Consider the following 12,712-nt stretch of genomic DNA (forward strand, 5'->3'; position numbering starts at 1 on the left):
TAAAAAAAATTCCTAATATTTTGGGTTTTGATACTATAGTAAATAGAAATGATTTTTTTTAATTTTTATTCTTCATTGCTAGTTTATAGAAATACAGTTGATGTATGTATCTGAAATCTCATTAGCCCTAGTAGTTTGTGTGTGTGTGTGGGGGGGGGATTCCATAGGACTTTCTTACATACATTCTTGTGTCAGCTATGAACATAGAAGATATTTTTACTTCTGTCCAATCTGAATGGCTTTTGTACTCTTGCCTACTCACCCTGGCTAAACCTTCAGTACAATGTTAACTATAGGGGTGAAGGCACACTTTCTATTTTCTTCCTGACCTTAGAGGAAAAGCTGTAAGTCTTTCAACAAGTAAATATGGTGTTAGCTGTGGATTTTTTGTAGATACCCTTTATCAGGTTTAAGATAATCGCATTTGCAAATATAATCAATTACTAAAGAAAAATTAGGAACAAGTTAAATAAACTTGTACAAAATTCAGATGAAGAGGTTTTAATATAAGGGAACATAACATGTTCCCTCAGGATAACCAAACCGTGGACAGGGAAATGTTTCCACATACACAGGAATTTTAGCTAATCAAGGAAGAAGGAATACGAGAATGAGCATTCTGTGACCCCGAATGGATTGATGAAGGTGATAATCATAGACTGTTAACATCAACACAGAGAAATAACCAGGCATTACATAGCTCCTAATGGAAGTACAGCACATCATCTACAAGGCGGTCTTCCAGAAGGGAGAAAGCAAACAACTTTTCTAAGGCATACCCCAAAAAAGGTAGAGGGGAAATTATGCAACTCACTTTCCCCAGCCAGCTCTCCTTGAGTCAGAAACCAAATGAGGACATTGCTCCCCCCCCACACCCACAAAAAGAACACTTGAGCCAAGCTCGTTCACATAGGAGTAAATATCTTAAAGTAGCATGGTCAACAGAGCAGTGAATTAAGTGAGCAAATGGGCTGTGCCCAAGAAATGAAAATATGATTTCACATTAGAAAATACTTTCAATTGCAATTCCCTACATTAACAAATTAGAGGAGGGAAAAAACACTTGATTGTACCAACGGGTGCAGGAAAAGCCTTTGAAATAAATTCAACATGAGTTCATGGTAAACACTGCTGGCAAACTAAGAATAGAAGGAAAACTTGCTTTTCCTAAATTCTACAGCAAACATAGTTGTGAAATTAGAAGCATTGTCATTAAAGTCAGAAACAAGACAGACACTCTCACCTCTACTGTTCAAAACTGCACTGCAATACAAATCCAGACATATGGATATCAAAATAAATAAGATACATAAATGCTGAAAAGAAAGATATACTGTTTTTGGTAACAATATCATCTTCCTAGAAAATTAAAAGGAATAGGTGTGTGTGAATACAAATATTCAAAAAAATTAAGGCCTTCAGAAAAGATAGTGTATGGGAGGTCCATATAGCAAAATCAAGAGCCTTGCCACACAAAAGCAATGACTAATAAGAACATGTAATAACAAACCATCCCATTCACAGCAGCAACACAATGCAAAAGTCACCTAAGAGGAATTACAAATCACAAAAGCATATGCTATAGGGAGGCAGGTGAATATAAAAGTTTACTGATAGATTCAGACTTTTTAAAAAGTCCCAAATAAATAGGAGTGTACCATATGCACTGAGGTGAAACAAAATATTGGAAAGATATCAATTCTCCTTGAGTTATTTACAGATTTCGTGCCTTACCTGTAGTTGCGGAAATGACAATCAAGTTTGGACCGCTGTCTTGCATGCCCAAAATCAAGCCTGGAGAACTACAGAAGGGAGAATAAAAGCAAATAAACAATGGTGTCTTAGTCTCCTAGGGCTGCTGTATTAACTACCATGAACTGAGTGACTTAAGCAACAGAACATTTATTCTCTTACAGTTCTGGAAGGCCAGATGCCCAAAATCAGTTTCACTGGGCTGAAATCAGATGCCGGCAAGACAGCACTCCCTCGGGAGACTCTGGGGGAAAACCCATTCCTTACCTCTTCCGCTTCCGGTAGCTGCCGGCGCGCCTTGGCTTGTGGAGACTTGCCTGGGATCTGCAAGGTCAGCCTCTCCGAGTAGCTCTTCTGCCTCCCTCCTGTAAGGCTACATGTGATTGCATTTGGGGCCCACCTGGATAATTCAGACTAATCCCTCATCAAAAGATTCTTAATCCTATCTGTAAAGACCCTTTTCCCAAAGACGGCCGCATTTACAGTTTCTAGGGACTGGGGTATGACACCTTGGGGAGGGCCATTTTTCAGCCTACAAAAAATATCAACAACCAAATCTAAACAAGAAAACACAAGAAAGCCCTGGGGAGAAGGAAGAATTGGTACTTGGTGGGACAGTGGGAGGGGGCAGGCAACTTTGGGAGGGTCCTTGGCCTGAAATAGATGGCAGAATAAGGTACAGGGTATAGGTGGGAGGAACAGTTTTAAACTTCTGCCCCTGCTTCATTGAAGAAATCTGAGGCATCCTCTCAGACCACAGGTGCCAGTGGGCCCAGGCTAGTACCATATATCAGGAAAGATTACGTTGATCGATGCAGTATGACTCCAGAAGCCGTGTTAATCACCACCTGAAACCACTTTTGTGAGTAAGCCTGGCCTTTAAAAAAATCTTTTAAGAGAACTTTTTAAATGTCCTAAAAATGGAATAGCATACTTAAGGGTGAACCACACGTACACACATGCTTGGTAGAGACATAAAATGTATTTCTTAATATCAAGGAGGCTTAAGAAAAATGGAAATGACTATACTGGACAATGCAATGTTAGATAACCTCAGAAGAGCAGAAACTCCCTAAATCACGCTGCTCAGCCACTTCCGTGTAGAAAATAAACGTTTAGAACAAAGTGTTTCCGAAGTGTATCTCTGGCAGGTGAAGAGACCCATAGGAAGGTGAGCTTCTTTCCTGAATCTCCACCATCCATCACCGGCGCCTGCTCTCCCCTCTAGCATCTAGCCAGGGAACCAAAACCTTTCTCCAAAAGATCTGCAGCTGGGTAAATGCTCACAGCTGGCAGAAAAGGAATCTCCCAGAGAGCATTTAATCGAGGAGCCAGCTGAGAGCTCTCAAGAGCGAGGACTGAGGCGTGTCCACCCTCCACAGAACCAGTTTGGACCCCCCAGAATCCCACCCCTGATGTGGGCCCTGGGGGACTGCTGGCAGGTCTAGGAGGTTAGGCACCGCCCCTCTCATTTCCAACTCTGGGAACCCCGAGGTGACCGCCGTGATTAGAGGGAGGCAGGCTTGGGTTCACAGAAGGAGAGGGCTCTGGCAGCTCCAGGGGTCAGAGTGCTGATACTGGCGGACGACTGAACTGAGCTTCCAGATGGACCAGAATGGGCCTCAGCCCCGTCTGAGCCTGCTTTCAGCCCTTGGAGGCCCTATGCAGGGTCCTTGCGTGATAGAGAATAATCTTGGTTTTGTTGGAAGTTTACAGGGCCACCAAGACCTGGCCCACGTGGACAGCTGCAAGAACAAAGAATGCCTGCAGCAAGAAGATTGCAACAATCAACCGCACCCCCTCCCTTGTTTTTTTGTATGAAAGTAGCCTGTATTCTGACTAGAGCAGGATGGTTCTCCAAGACGTCAGTCTGCCATCCTCTAGGTCTGCCAGCTTACCGAATAAAGTTGCTACTCCTTGCCCCAGCACCTTGTCTCCCGATTTATTGGCCTGTCCTGCAGTGAGCAGAATGAATTTCGACTCAGCAACAATTTTGGTGAAGCCAGCCAGGAGCCTTGCTGCTCGTGGCCAGCCGACCCCGTTTGGGGACTTTTCAGGTGAGGCCCTAGCAGCCGCCAGGACCACTTGTCTTGAGGATTTTCCTGTCAAAATTCCCTGAAGCGGTGCCGGCTGCCCCAGTGCTTGGCAGTTGGAGCAAAGAATTGACACTTGGGGGCAGAAGGGCTCCATACAGTAGGGTGAGGCGCTCTGGTGTGTACAGCCAGGAGCTTCATCCCTCTCCATTCAGGCTTTTCCTCTGGAGCGAGCCAGTTGTTTTAGTGGGGCGCCCTGTTGGTGACAGGAAGTAGTTGCTGGCCTTTCACCCGATTTGCGAACTGGTTCGTTTGTTTCTTTGGATGTTGGCATTTGTGTGTGTCGTCTGTGTTTTGTTTGTCTTATATTCATGTCTTAGAAAAAAAAAGGGGAACGTTTCAACTATCCCTAAAGAAGGTTCTTTGAGGCACATTTTGAATAAGTGGTCTGATTACATACAGCTCTGAACCCACGCCTAAGGGAAAGATGGCTTCAGTTTTGTGTTTAGTCATGTGATACTTTGTGTTTTTGGTACTGGGGTTTGTTTGCACCTTTTGTGTCCTATTGTTCTTAAACTTATAGATATGGGAAATACTCCATCTGTCCCTAAGGAAAGCCCTTTGGGGCGTGTCTTAAATAAATGGGAAAATACAACAGTGAGCCTGTGACTAAGAAAAAGATGGCATTTCACTTTAATGTACACTTAAGGCTCTAGGCAACACTGGCCTGAAAATCGGTTGTTAAATTACTAAGCCATTCTCCAGTTAGAACTGTTTTGCCAGAGAAAAGGTAAATGGGAAGAAATACCATATATACAAGCCTTTCTGAAATCCCATAATGAGGAAGGTAATGACTGACAGGGCCTGGGACTCTTAGCCATTTTAAAGACCTGTATAACAACAGCCACCCAAGAGCCTTAGGTACAGCTGACAGTGGGGTCTCAACTAGTGGACTTTCTAACTTCTAACTTCTAAACTTCTGTCCCAGTACGAATGACTCAACTGCTGTTATCACCTCTGGAATGCTAATTTTGAGAAAGGGAGTAATTTGGAAACAAAGAGAAATCTTAGATGTCTTCCATAGAAGTTAGCAAACTGTTTAGTTATCTAGATAGGCAACTTTGATTGGTTCCATCTGCCAGAAACCCAATTTGAATCCAACCTCTTGTAACTGATGAGTCTTACATTGTTGTACCTGATTCATGGCTAAAAGTTTGAAATGGGAACTATGAGGTCTCTGTGTTTGTGTGTTCGTACATACCTATATGTGTGTTGTAGATATGTGGCATTGCCAAAGTTAATTTGTAAAAGAGCTCTATTTAAGTGGCTTAAAAAAATTAAATGCTTATATAAATACTCAGGAATTAAAAAAAAACAAAAACTGGCCAGAATGAAAATCGGGTTTGTGTGATCTAAAAAAAATATTCAGTACTGAATTGATACTTGGTATTTGAAGCTAGCTTAAGCCTATTGGTTTGATTAAGATAGACATGTCTTTAGATTCATTCATCTTAAACATAAAACTATTATTGTACTTAGGTTTAATAGAAGTCCAGTAAGACCTTGTCATATCTGTTACAAATCCGTCAGCAAGAAAAATAATAACTTGATATAATACTCTTGTAAGTAACTTAAATGCAAATGAGAAAGAGCCTATATGATCAAATAATCAGACTTAATTTGTGGACAAATTAATCTTGATTCAGCCATATTTGATAAAAATGAGGGTAACTTTAGAGAAAGAAAGATTATATTTTAGTAGATATTAAATTCTAGTTTTGTTAATTGAGGTCTATGTTTACTAAGACTGACTTCCCAGATCATTCCTTGCTGCTATGTTACATTGCTGCAGTTTAATTGAATCATTAAAAGGACACTCTACATTCGTTTCTGAAGCTCATTAATCTATCCTTGGATGAAGATCCAATGCCCCATCACCTGCAACCGGAGGATTATACATACTGGAACAGATGTGAGTTAAAGAACTATCTTCAGCCTGAATGGAAGGACCCTTTATCAGGTACTCTTAACTAGACCATGCACAGTGAAAGCTAAAAGAAATTGACTTTTGGATTAATTTCCAGTCAGAAAGAGCCCCTGTATTGGACTGGCCTATAGAGGACTGCTCACCTTAAAACAATGCTCAAATGGAGAAAAAGCTACCAGGCCAGGATGAGCAGAAGACATCTGAGGTAGACAGCTGACCGAAGACACCGGACCAGGCCTGTATACTAGTTACTTTGATGACTGCTCATATCTTTGCTTATGAACAATGCCTATATAACATTTTCCTTAAAGATAAGGATTGGTACAGAACAGACTAAGTCAGATGACCTGGGGATACCCTGAGCCACACCTAATGAAAGTTCTTGGCTTAAATTCTACTTATGACCTTACTAATACTGCTAACTATATTATTTGTATTTTGCCTGTTTTACAAAATTGTTGCTTTTTGCATTACCAAATACATGACTGAGCCTCTGATAAAATAATGACTAGGCAACTTGAAACAGCAGACCAGCTATATACTTCTGTATGAGACCAATGATTGTAATAGTGAGACTCTAGATATGGGAAGAAGTAACAAGAGGGAATATTCTCCTGGATCATAACAGGCTAGTAAGACAGGTGGTTCAGAGACATTTTTGCTACTGTTAATAAAGGCTAGTCCCATAATAGCACATTGACTGGCCTGTCAATAAAATCCTTGCCTGACCTAGGAATAAGCATTCCTAGCACCGTGGGACAAAATGGTCATGCCAAACCATGGTCAAATTTATGATCATGAGGGCCCTCGCCATCTGCCTCTACAAGGATTGGATCACATTGGCACTTGCTGTCTACCTCTGCTTGGATCAAATCACGCTGCAGCCGCTGACTTCCAACACACCCTGAAAGGAGTTCAGGGTGGAAATCAGGAATGAGGTGCTCTGTGCTCTGGGAAAACAGGCTGAACAGGCCTTCAGATAGATATTTTCAGGAAAAGATTTTATGAGCCCAAATTCTTGCATCTCCTCATATCTGAAAAAGCACTAAAATCATTAATGGTAACATCAGCTTTGGCCATTAAAGATAGAAATGCATTTGAAAATGGAATAACTGTAGTTCAGACACCCAAGGTAAAACTAGGTAACCAGTGTAGATGTGATTTCAGACAAGTTTCTGTATTGCTGAGAACCTGAGTTTTCTGAGTGGTGTCAAAATTAGAATGTCACCAGCCATTTTCAAAGCAGTGCCTGCTGGCAACTTGTAGCTACAACCTTATGGGTTTAAGTTCTCCTCTTATAGTTATTGAGTTTCTGCATTCATACTGCCTGCTGTACTTTTATACCAGATAAAGCCAGGAACATCATAACTGCCCTGGAGAACATAAAACAACCAATACATAATGTAGGGGATTCAGATGCATATGTGTGAAAAGTTATAGCCCAAGTTAACACCTGGTTTTCTGGTCTCTTTTCATAGATACCCCAAGCTCTCAAATCCATTCTTAAGGGAATCCTACAGTTTCTATTATCACTTCTGTTAACAGAAGTTGGTATGTATCTAATATTTAAACTGTTTTCCATTGTGTAATGTGCAGGAAAAGAGCAGCTGAGGCTCTTTCTGAGCCCCCAGCCACATGGCAAGATCAGGTTCACCCATTCCATTTCAAGGGCCCCCAAATGATGCCTCCGTTCAGCAGGAACACGATGCCCATCTCCCTATTTCCATAGAAATGGAATGAGAGAAACTGACAGTGTGGATTTTTAAGGAGGATTAATAAAATGGCTGCACTTAGGCTAACAGATTGCTTATTCTTATGCTTGCCCTTAAAACATTCAACTGACCTGATTGACCAGTTGCTACTCACAGTTCCAGGCCCACTGTTAAAACTAAAGCTATTGCTCTTACTGTTTCTACTTTATTCCAGTCATCAAAGCTATAATCATGCTTGGTCTCTGAGTCCATCTCCAGGGAGAAGGTCACAGGTCTTTAACCTTACAAAATAGCCTGAATTACCAAGAACCCATACTTTGGGTCTTATAAGATAAAGAGATGGAAGGAGTGACAACCACTAGCCTCTATAGAACTAGTCGCCTGGAGGCATCATGACGCCATTCTAAGTCTTTTGATGAACTGAATAGCACAAGAATCTAGTGTAATTATGGTACAGTGGGAAAAAATTAACAGTAATAAACATGTATTGGAAACTGGAACCAAAACTTCAAGTTCAACAAAGCACCAAGGAGTTTTATCAGAATCAAATAGTTGTAAAGAAAAGAAAAAAAGAAAAGAAAAAGAGAGAGAGATTATACTACTGACTAAAGATGCCCAGGAGTGCTCCCTGACCAAGGCTGATCAATTCCATTCCATAATGACCCCCTCATTGCCCCTTTTCAGCAGGAAGTAGCCAGAGCGGTCATCGCCCCTTTTCCCACAAGACTGTGGATTGGACATTGACAGTGGAGAACTGTAATAGAGAATAACCTTTGTTTTGTTGGATGTTTATAGGGACACCACGACTTGGCCCACGTGGACAGCTGCAAGAACAAAGAATGCCTGCAGCAAGAAGATTGCAACAATCAACCACACCCCCTCCCTTGTTTTTTTTATATGAAAGGAGCCTGTATTCTGACCTGAGCAGGATGGTTCTCCAAGACATTCGTCAGCTATCCTCTTGGTATGCCAGCTTTCTGAATAAAGTCGCTATTCCTTGCCCCAACACCTCGTCTCCCAATTTATTGGCCTGTCTTGCAGGGAGCAGAACAAGTCTGGACTCGGTAACACTTGGATGTAGCGCTTCTTGGCTTCAGCCTTGGGAAGTTGAAGATGAGGCTGCAACCCAGGTGACTCGACTCAGGTCAGCAAAGGGAGGATTCCCAGACCGTGACAGTCCTCAATGTGAGGCTTCTGAAGAGACCTCCCACCACTGTTAAACAGAGGGGGGTTCCCTCCGACGCCGGCCTTTTCTATCTGCCATATGAGGCCCCAGATATGGTTGACAGACAACCCCCCCAACTCCACCCCCCCAACTCATTGTCTCAAGGCAATGGTGCCCTTGACCTGCAGGACAAATCCTCAGGCCAGCAGAAGGAAGGTGTCCCAGGCTCTGTCTGGAGTAAATACGAAACCATTGAGGAGGACTGAGATACCCCCACCTTAGAACCAGAGGGGTCTGCACAGAAATTCACCCCCACCAAGGCTGTCAGCCCGAGAGACCAAGGGAAGGGCTGGAAGGATAATCGCCCTCTCCCAACTTCTGGATCAGGGATCTCAGGGAGATGAGAAGCTGGGTGTGAAGGGGCAAGCAGCAGGCAGCAGGCGAAGGCCCTGCCTCTGCTAGGCCTAAAAGCAAGGACTCCAAAGTACCACGGAAGGGAGTTCCCCCAGCCGCTAGCTAGCGCCCTGCCGCCCTTGCTGTCAACCAGGAGGTGCTACAGGCAGGGTTCCCGGATGTGACGTCTCTCTACTTCCGCTTTAGGAGTCTGAAGGAGGGGAGGCGTCGTCGTTGGGGTGTGGCCCGTGCCAGCAGAAGGAGGAGTCCCAGGTGCCGCTAGACTTCAAGGTGAGGCCCCTGAGGGACAACTGAGGCGATTTTTTTTGGCAGACAGAGAGGACCCCGCGGAAATCTGGCTCTAGTTGTGGGGCAGAGGCACCTCCCTCGAGCCTCCACACGTCCTTGGCGGGGGTCTCAGGGAGGTTGGTTCCACGGCCTGAGGGACGGAGGATGCAGGTGGCCTAAACTCTGTCAGGAGGACCTGTGACTACACTGAGGAGGGCTGAGGGGGGCCTCACTCGGAGGGAGGGCGCCCACAGAAAGCTGCCTGCTGCTGCTCCCCGGCCTGGCATCTCTTTCGTTTTGTCTCACGGAGGTCTGAGGGGACGTCAAGCGGGGGCAGGGGAAGGGTGGGCTGAGAAACTGCCCAGTGTAAAGGCGGGTACCCTGTAGGAGTTCTGAGGGTCCCCCCACCCCAGAAGAGATGGGCCCAGTCCCTGTGCCATAGCTGAGAGGCAGTTAGCAGAGGTGGCCATTGTGACAGGTCTCACTCCACCATGGTGGGGGTGGGGGGATGGTTCCCCTCAGGGAGGCAAGGCTTCAATCTGGGGATGCAAAGTCTGGTCAGCTGAGGTGGGGTTTGGAGCGGGCCCTGTCAGGAGTAGAGATCAGTCACATAGTGGGCCCTCCTCCCCTAGATAAACAGGCCCCCACTGAAGCCCGCACAGCCCCTGCCAGCAGCCCCGGGAGGCCCCGGGCCAGTGTCAGATGCGATGCCCCCTCACTTCCTCCTCAGGGGAGAGTCTGGGGATGTCAGCGGAGTGATGGGGCCCAGATCCTGACAGGAAAGGTCAGGACTCTGAAGGGGCACTGAGGGAACCATTCACACCGGCACAGTTGGGACATCACACACCGCTCCTGTCAACACTGGGGGACCCACGACTGTGCCTGTAGTTTGCATCCTGAGGGGTTTGATTCTTATAGGAGCTATAGGAGCCGGGAGGTGAGAGCCTTGGTCTGAGGCACGTGTTCTCAGGCTAGCATGTCAGAGAAGGCCCAGGCTATACCAGAAGTCAGAGAGAGGTGTACACCCCGAATGTCTACCGAGGGCCCCACCCACCCCAGAACAGAGAGAATCCACAGCGTTGGACCCTTCCCAGCCTCCTCTCAGCCCTCGAGTCCTCGGGCTACACCCTGAGGAACTACGTCACTTCCTCTTTCAGTTCTTAGGCCAACCAGGGGGATAGGAGCCCTGTGACGCCCGGAAACACCCCAAAAGAGGGAACCTGCAAGTGGCCTTAGTCACAGCCATCCTGGGGGAGTTTCTCAGCTGAAGCTGCTGACACTCTCCCTCTCTTCCCCAGGTCCCCAGCCTCCTGCTGGCTGTCGCCAACACAGGCCATCATGTCTCTCAATCAGAAGAGTAAGCACTGCAAGCCTGAGGAAGATGTTCAGGCCCCGAAAGAGGCACAGAGCCTGGAAGGTGTGCAGGCTCCCATGGGTGAGGAGGAAGAAGCCGCTGCTGCCGCCGCCGCCGCCGCCACCTCTGCCCCCTCCTCCTCCTCTCTCACTCCCGTGATCCCAGGCCCCCCAGAGGAGGTGCCTGCCACTGGAGCTCTGCAGCCTCTCCAGGGCCCTCCGAGAGCCTGCCTCTCACCCACTGCCACCACAGCCACTCCATCGAGTCAGTCCGATGAGAGTCCCAGAAGCCAAGAAGAGGAGGGGCCGAGCACCTCCCAGGCGACACTAGATCCCGAAGTGCTAAACATGAGGGTGGCCAAGTTGGTGGAGTACCTGAGTGTCAAATACATAACAAAGGAGCCAGTCACCGAGGCAGAGATGCTGATGAACGTCATCAAAGAGGACAAGGACCACTTCCCTGTGATCTTCAAGAAAGTCTGTGAGTGCATGGAGGTCGTCCTTGGCATTGAAGTAAAGGAAGTGGACCCCGCCAGCCACACCTATGCCATCGTCAGAGCACTAGACCTCACCTACGACGGGATGCTGAGCGATGACCAGGGCTTGCCCAAGACCGGCTTCCTGATACTTCTCCTGGGGATGATCTTCATGGAGGGCAACTGTGTCCCCGAGGAGAAACTCTGGGATATGCTGAGCATGATGAGGGTGTATCCCGGGCAGGAGGATTTGGTCTACGGGGAGCCCAGGAAGCTCGCCACCCAAGAGCTAGTGAAGGAACAATATCTGGAGTACCGGCAGGTGCCCAACAGTGATCCCCCCAGCTACGAATTCCTGTGGGGTCCAAGGGCCCATGCGGAAACCAGCAAGATGAAAATCCTGAAGTTTTTTGCCAGGCTCAGTGGGACCGACCTCACTTCCTTGCCATCCTGGTATGAGGAAGCTTTGAGAGATGAGGAAGAGAGAGCCCAGGCCAGCGCTGCCTCCGGGGATGATACTCCTGCCGTGGCCTCTGCAAGTTCCAGTACCACGTCCAGCAGCCCCTCCCGCCCTGAGTGAAGTCGGAAGCAGATTCTTCGCCCTTCATTTGAAGACAACAGCCGAAGTTCAGAGTAGTGGAGGGCCAGGGTGGGGCTAGAGGGAGCACTGCAGAGCATCTTTGTGTTCCTCTTGGTTATGGGTAATTTAGACATTTATCTTTCGTTGTTGTTTTCTCAAATATTGTTCCGTATAATAGAAAGTTTAATTAGCACCAGAATCGAAGCTTATGAATGACAGGGTTCACACATTTATAGCTGCTTATCACATTTAAAAATAAGAGTTTCATACAACGTTGTAAAATGATTATAAAGCAATAAAAAATGTTTAAAAAAAAGAGTTTCATTATTTTGCAAAACAAATTGAGAACCTCTCCATCTTTCTCTGTGATCTGGAACAAGATGACACGGCATTAGAATAGGAATTTTCCTGGAAATGTGAGAGAGCCCAGCCCTAAAACTGAGGGGCTCAAGGAATAGAGGAGAAATGTAAAGATCGCTAACTCTTAGACACACTTCTCTCTCTTAGTCTGCTGTTATGTAAGATTAAACGATATATATGTTAAATGACATAGACCTAGATACACTTGGCTTATTCAAGAATGTAAGAGAAATAAAGTCTTAGAAGAAGTCTCTCTCACTGGCTCACTGATTCGCCAAACGTGAATTGAGTATCTGCTCTTTGGAAAGCACCGTGTTAATCGTGGGGACCCTAGCATAAGCAGGACACACCCCGCCCAGAGCGGGGCGGAGTCTGGGAGCAGCAATCCGGCCAGGAAGATGGTGCCATGTCCCTGAAGGAGCGGACAACGTAAAAGAAGGGGTGAGGCGGTGGGGGTCCAGGTGGGAGAAGAGTGTAAATGTCCTGAGCCAGGGCTTCTTCAGGCTCTGGGAGACTCTAGTTCCTTCGGTGGGAGTTCATTTTAAGTTATGCTGGGTGGCAGCAGGGCCTGACTCTCAAAAGGTGTGTCACAGTTGAGAGAAAAGTCTGGAAT

General features: G+C 46.1%; 1 protein-coding gene across 1 annotated transcript; it reads left to right on the forward strand.

The window, feature by feature from the left end:
* Positions 1–9,275: 9,275 nt before the first annotated feature.
* On the forward strand, positions 9,276–12,320 carry LOC102511533 (putative MAGE domain-containing protein MAGEA13P). The gene is made up of 2 exons (XM_032475179.1): positions 9,276–9,333; positions 10,629–12,320. Exon 2 carries the CDS (start codon positions 10,669–10,671, stop codon positions 11,737–11,739), a length of 1,071 nt encoding a protein of 356 aa, XP_032331070.1. The 5' UTR covers positions 9,276–9,333; positions 10,629–10,668; the 3' UTR covers positions 11,740–12,320.
* The last annotated feature ends 392 nt before the right edge of the window (positions 12,321–12,712 follow it).

This window comes from Camelus ferus, chromosome X (genome assembly GCF_009834535.1).
Source record: "Camelus ferus isolate YT-003-E chromosome X, BCGSAC_Cfer_1.0, whole genome shotgun sequence".
In the NCBI taxonomy this organism is placed as follows: domain Eukaryota; kingdom Metazoa; phylum Chordata; class Mammalia; order Artiodactyla; family Camelidae; genus Camelus; species Camelus ferus.

What these genes read in the sequence shown, in the direction of transcription:
- LOC102511533 (XM_032475179.1), top strand. Translation starts at nt 10,669, where the DNA reads ATGTCTCTCAATCAGAAGAGTAAGCACTGCAAGCCTGAGGAAGATGTT.